Source organism: Mustela nivalis (assembly GCF_964662115.1).
Source record: "Mustela nivalis genome assembly, chromosome: 13".
NCBI classification, from domain to species: domain Eukaryota; kingdom Metazoa; phylum Chordata; class Mammalia; order Carnivora; family Mustelidae; genus Mustela; species Mustela nivalis.
The window spans coordinates 3,642,975-3,648,596 of NC_139032.1; the positions used below are offsets into that span (position 1 = coordinate 3,642,975).

A 5,622-nucleotide genomic window follows, 5' to 3' on the forward strand; every position below is an offset into this window, starting at 1 on the left:
CTCCTTAACCCCCGGCCAGGCCGCTGCCTTCCTAGCGGTCCGGTCCCCGGCCTTACTTTACTACCCATGCCCGGGCCTGCCTGCCTCTGTGCCCTCCGGCACGTCGCGGCCCGCTGGTTCCCGCGCGTGCGTCGGCCTCTGAGTGCGCACGTCTCGGCGTCCGTGGCACCCTCTCCTCGCTGTCTCGCGTCTTGTGTGGCCTCGCCGTTTCGCGCTGGCCCCTGTCTCACCTCTCTCTCTCTCTCACCCTTCGCTCCCATCTCTGGGGGTCTGGTCTCCGTGATCTCCCGCGCTCTCCTTCCTGGGCGTGCGCTCCGCTGGGTCCCCTCGGTCTCCTCGGCCCGCCCCTCTCGCGGCCCCCTCCATCCCGCCTCCTTCCCCTCTCCGGCCTCCCTCGGGCTCGGCCTGGGGGGTGGGGGCGGCGGCGCGGGGCGGGGCGGCCGGGCGGGGCGGGGCGGGGCGGTGACGCGGGGCCGACCGGGCTAGAGGCGCGGCGGCGCGGGGCGGGGGCGCAGTCCCCGGTCCGACCCGCCGAGCCCCGCGCGCCCCGCCCGCGCCCTGCGCCTCCGCCCGGTCGGCCGGCGGGGGAGGGGGCATGAGCCGATACCCGCGCGCCGCCCGGAGCTGCGGGCCGGCCTAGAGCCCCGCGCGGGCCCCGTGCCCGAGCCGCCACCGCCACCGAGCCGCGGGCGCCGCGATGCAGAGGCCTGGGGAGCCCAGCGTCGCGCGCTTCGGACTGCCCGAGGGTTGCGCCGACCACCCGCCGCATCGCTACCGCAGCTTCATGATCGAGGAGATCCTCACCGAGCCGCCGGGGCCCAAGGGCGCCGCGCCCGCCGCCGCCGCCGCCGCCGCCGCGGGCGAGCTGCTCAAGTTCGGCGTGCAGGCGCTGCTGGCGGCGCGGCCCTTCCACAGCCACCTGGGTACGTGCGGGGCCGGGGGTTGGGGGGAGCGAGTCGCGTTGCCTCGAGGACGCAGCTCTGGGCGCGGAGGCTCCCGGGGCGCGATCCGGCCAGGGAAAGGAGGAGCAGGCGCCCTGCCGCGCAGTAGGCAGGCCTGGTGCCCGCGGGCCGAGCCGGCTCGGAGGGAGTCGGTTCTGTCCTTCACCGCCGACCTGTGGCCTCCAGTCGGGCCCCGAGCCGCATCCCGAGCGCGGGAGCCGACTGCTCATGTCAGACTGTGGGTCTAAGAGACCTCAGGCCTCGGACTCCCAGGCCTAAGCCGCAGAGGGCTGGTCGCGAGTGGCCGCGGCTGCCCACGGCGGGTAAGCCGGACCTTCGGCGCAGAAGCCCGCGTCTCCAAGGGCTGTTCTGGTAGCTGACGCTCGTCCCGGGGTCTCGTGTGGGGGAACCCGCGGCCTCTGCCGCAGCGCTGACTCCTGTGGGCCTTGTCTCCTGACGAGAGGCCTGGCTGTGCGCTGCTGCCTGCCTGGCCCTTTCCGTCCAGGTCGGCTGGGCCTCCTTGGATCTTGAGCTGTCTGCTCCGGCTTTTTCTGCCGCCACCGGTTCTCTAACGTACTTGGCTGATCCTGCCTTTTCCTGCCTGTGCTCTTCCTCGGCACCCCTTATTCTTCTGGCCTTTTCCGGTCTCTCTCCGCCCGTCGGTGGACTTCTCTCGATGGGGCCTGTCTGCCTGCCCTCTCCCACCCTCCCCCAAGGATCGCTCGTCCCCTCCTCACATTCGCCGGCACCTTGCCCGGCCCTGGACGACTCCAGCGGGGCGCGCACCCGCGGCAGTAAGATGCCTGCCCGGGAAGGGAGGCCTCCTACGTCCCAGCAGGCGCACCGCCCTGCAAACACCCTTGCTCGGCACCCAAAATCCAACATCCAGGGCCCCGCCAGCGCGGAGGGCTGCAGGGCCAGTTCGTTCGTTTTAACACAGTTCTGATGCAGCCCCTCCGCCGCTTTTTGCACTGTTGCAATTCGTTTGAAGCGGGCAAAAAAAAAAAAAAAAAAAAAAAAAATCATCATTATTGAACTCGTGAAAATGGAAACGTCTTCCCGGGAAGGGTCTAAACAGAGAAAGCAGGAAGGACAATTTCCTGATGCGGGGGTGCTTGGAGTTTCCGGGAAGCGCCCACCCCCAGCCCCCGCTAGCGACCCCAGCCTGCCAGCCGTGGGGCTGTGGCGCCCGCACCGAGGAGCAGATGCGCTCACGCAGTTAACATTCTGGTTTCGGACTCAGCCATGCCGACTTGGCTGGGGCAAAGGCTCACCTTCCTGACTCGCTGCCATTTCTTCTTGCTTTCCCTTTTCTTTGAAAGACACACTGTGCATCTTGGAGCCTCGACCTTGTTCACTGAGAATCCAGGAGGCCGCTGGGGCCTGGGGGACACCAGGCAGAGGCCCGGGTGGGGGAGGTCCCCCTCTTAGACTGCAGGAACTGAAGCTGGCTTTGAAGAGGTTTACCCTAGGCAGGCGGCGCAAATCTCGAGCTTTGTGGCTGTGCAGGAAGGTTTCACGCTGGGTGGCACTGGCCAGCTGCGGCGAGCACTCCCGCAGTGCACAGTGCGGGGGAGCTCCAGGAGGAGGAGCACGGCCCAAGTTCACCAGCTCCGCACTCTCTCTCCCTGCAGCGGTGTTGAAGGCGGAGCAGGCGGCGGTGTTTAAGTTCCCGCTGGCGCCGCTGGGCTGCTCCGGGCTAGGCTCCGCGTTATTGGCCGCAGGGCCTGGACTGTCCGGCGCCCCTGGTGCGCCGCACCTGCCTCTTGAGCTGCAGCTCCGCGGAAAGTTGGAGACGCCGGGCACCGGGGAGCCGGGCGCCAAGGCCAAGAAGGGGCGTCGGAGCCGCACGGTGTTCACTGAGCTGCAGCTGATGGGCCTAGAGAAACGCTTTGAGAAACAGAAGTACCTCTCCACCCCGGACAGGTAGCGGTGGGGCCAGGCTGAGCCCAACGGGTAGTGGGAGGGGTCTGCTTGCTCTGCTGAAGGTGCACCTTATTCTTTCCAGAATAGATCTCGCTGAATCCCTGGGCCTGAGCCAGTTGCAGGTGAAGACGTGGTACCAGAATCGGAGGATGAAATGGAAGAAAATAGTGAGTGTGCTTGTGATTTTTCGCGCCCCCCCCCCCCACCACCGTCGCTACCAGGCCCCTGTGCCCTCCCGGAGCTCCCATCCCCACCCCCTCCGCGGAGACTTCTACCCAACTCTTCTGGTTCCCTCCATGCCTGGTGCTCACAGGGACTCTCTCTGCGCTCTCCCTGCCTCTGGGTGCCCTAGTACAGCCCACATTCCTTTGTGCTCCGCTGCACCCTCAGGCCTTCCTTGCTATCTTGAACCCCTAGGCTCGACCCTTCGGTTGCTTTTCCCCAGCAGCGGTCGAATGGCCGCCATTTCCCCGGACTAGGCGCGGCCTCAGATGGCCTCGCTGTGCCGGGCAGGCCCTGCCGGGGCACGGGGCGCGCTGACCCGCTCCTGGGTCCCAGCTCACGGCCGCGGGGCCGTCCTATACGCAGGTGCTGCAGGGCGGCGGCCTGGAGTCTCCCACCAAGCCCAAGGGGCGGCCCAAGAAGAACTCCATTCCCACGAGCGAGCAGCTCACGGAGCAGGAGCGCGCCAAGGACGCAGAGAAGCCGGCAGAGGCGCCAGGCGAAACCGTCGACAGGAGCCGCGAGGGCTGAGCGCGCAAAGCGTCGACCGAGGCTCCTTCCGCCCGCTGGAAGCCGCGAGCCGGCCCTTCTGCGGCCACGCCGTTTACTTTATAAACGTTTTATTATTACCTTGAATGCGGACAGTTGGGGGCCAAGCAAGAAAGGACACAGACCTTGCAGCCAAGCCCGGCCCCAGTGTGCTCCCAGCCCTGACCTGGAGACTCTCGTCCCGCGCAGCGGACGAACACCTGGTTCCGGAGCTCAGCGCGCATTCACGCCCGGCTCCTCTCCCGCACCCCCTCCCGCCTCGGCCGGCCCTCTGCGTCCTGACGCCGTGGGCACACACCAGCTTCCGCCTGTCGGGGACCCCGCCGCCCGGCTCAGGCCACTACCGCCCGAGAGGGCGCCCAGAGAGCCCGAGGCTCTACCCTGAGTCCGGGTCCCCAACGTCGCTGGGGCTCCTACCCCTCTCTTGCGAAGACAGTGATTTTTTTCCCCAATAAAATATTTTATGACACAGCGGGGCTTGATGAAGGGGTTTCTGAGTCTGCGGGGCTGGAAGAGGGGGTCGCGGCAACGGGAGGGGGACCCTCGCACTGGCTTCCGAAACATCCTCTCCCAGGGCTTCGTGGGAACGAGCTGTGACCTGCCCCACGGGCTCGGACTGGCAGGGCAGGCGGACCCGTTGCCGCAGGATCTCAGGAATCGCCTGCTCTCCGTGTGGGTCAGACTGAGCCTCCTCCCCTAATTTCCCAGGCCAGGGCTCTGGCGGTAGCACAGGGCTCGCCCAGAGGGGCTGGAACCCCAAGCCGCCACGGAGCTGGCTCAGGAAGTGTACCGGGGCTGAGAGCCTATTCCGGTTGTTGATTCGGTCTTTGGGGACTTGAAGAACCGCCTGTGAGGTCCTCGAGATGGTACCGGCCAGCTCTTCATGACGCAGAAAAGAACCCTGGGGTCCGAGGTCCCCACAGAGGCGCGCCACCAGCCCCGCCTGCCACCGCGTCTTCAGGTTTTGCGCGGTGCACGCCCAGCTGTGGCGCCTAGCCCGGTGGTCCGGCTGCCGGCAGCGCGGGCACCTGACCCAGGCAGATGACCCAGAGCCTCCCCAGTTCTCGCCCGGCGCCCTTTATAGGGGTGCAGCTCCATGGCGTGTGCCCACGGGTGTCCTCTCCTCACGGGAAGGCTTTGGCTGACTTCTGTCTCTCTAGGTTGGACTGGGCAGACCTGTGTATCCTGACCTTGCAAATCCTACGAAGACGATCAGGGCATGGGCATGGAGAGATGGCCACTTTGCTGGTTAAGGCTCAGGGAGAGACCCCATCTTGGCCCTGCAGATTCCGAGGGCGACCAGGACATAACCAGGTCCTCCAGGCGCAAATACTGGGGACAGAGGAACAGCATACCCAGATTCAGGTTTGGCATCTTCCAGTGTGAAAACGACGGTATGGCCACGGCTTCCCTCCAGATTGCGGCCTCAGCGTTACCCTGGGGGAAAATAAATGATTGGATGTCTAGTCCCCGAGCACCCCAGGTGTCGTTGGGTCAAGGCCGGGAGGAGTAAGAGAGTGGGCTCTTTCTGAGGGCTGCAGACGATTCTCCACACGCCCCAGCCCTGCCGGTCTCAGGGAAACAAGCTCCAGGACTTTTAGCCCCACCTTGCAAGCAGTTGCTAAGCCTCCTCGCTCTCAGCAGCCTGGGAGAAATACCGCAGCGTCCAGGCGATGGAGGGATCGGATCTGCAGTGTTGGGCTTCGACCCTGATCCCTCCAGCCCAGAGGGTTACCCTCCGGGAGTTACACGGGGCTGTGGCAGTAACCTTTCTGCCCCAGGCCCAGAGCAGCCCAGAGAGGCACGAGGCTGCGTGTCCTTCTCTCCACTTCGAATCCGAAGGAAGGGAAGGTCCCACAAGTTTTGTCCCGGGTGGGCGCCGGGTGCAGATTCCAGCCACAGCCTCTGTCAGCCGCGCGGGGCTGTACGGGCAAGGAGGCTGCAGAAGAAGAGAAGCGCAGTTCGGACCCAGCCTCGCGGTGGG

General features: G+C 66.2%; 1 protein-coding gene across 1 annotated transcript; it reads left to right on the plus strand.

The window, feature by feature from the left end:
• The first annotated feature begins 512 nt into the window (after positions 1 to 512).
• BARX1 (BARX homeobox 1) lies at positions 513 to 4,109 on the plus strand. The gene is made up of 4 exons (XM_082695018.1): positions 513 to 923; positions 2,576 to 2,867; positions 2,950 to 3,034; positions 3,456 to 4,109. The coding sequence occupies exons 1-4, from the start codon at positions 698 to 700 to the stop codon at positions 3,618 to 3,620; spliced, it is 768 nt and encodes a 255-aa protein (XP_082551144.1). The 5' UTR covers positions 513 to 697; the 3' UTR covers positions 3,621 to 4,109.
• The last annotated feature ends 1,513 nt before the right edge of the window (positions 4,110 to 5,622 follow it).

Coding starts and splice junctions, on each gene's coding strand:
- BARX1 (XM_082695018.1), top strand. CDS start 698: ATGCAGAGGCCTGGGGAGCCCAGCGTCGCGCGCTTCGGACTGCCCGAG. Junction 2,868..2,949: donor TACCTCTCCACCCCGGACAG/GTAGCGGTGGGG, acceptor TATTCTTTCCAG/AATAGATCTCGCTGAATCCC. Junction 3,035..3,455: donor GGATGAAATGGAAGAAAATA/GTGAGTGTGCTT, acceptor TCCTATACGCAG/GTGCTGCAGGGCGGCGGCCT.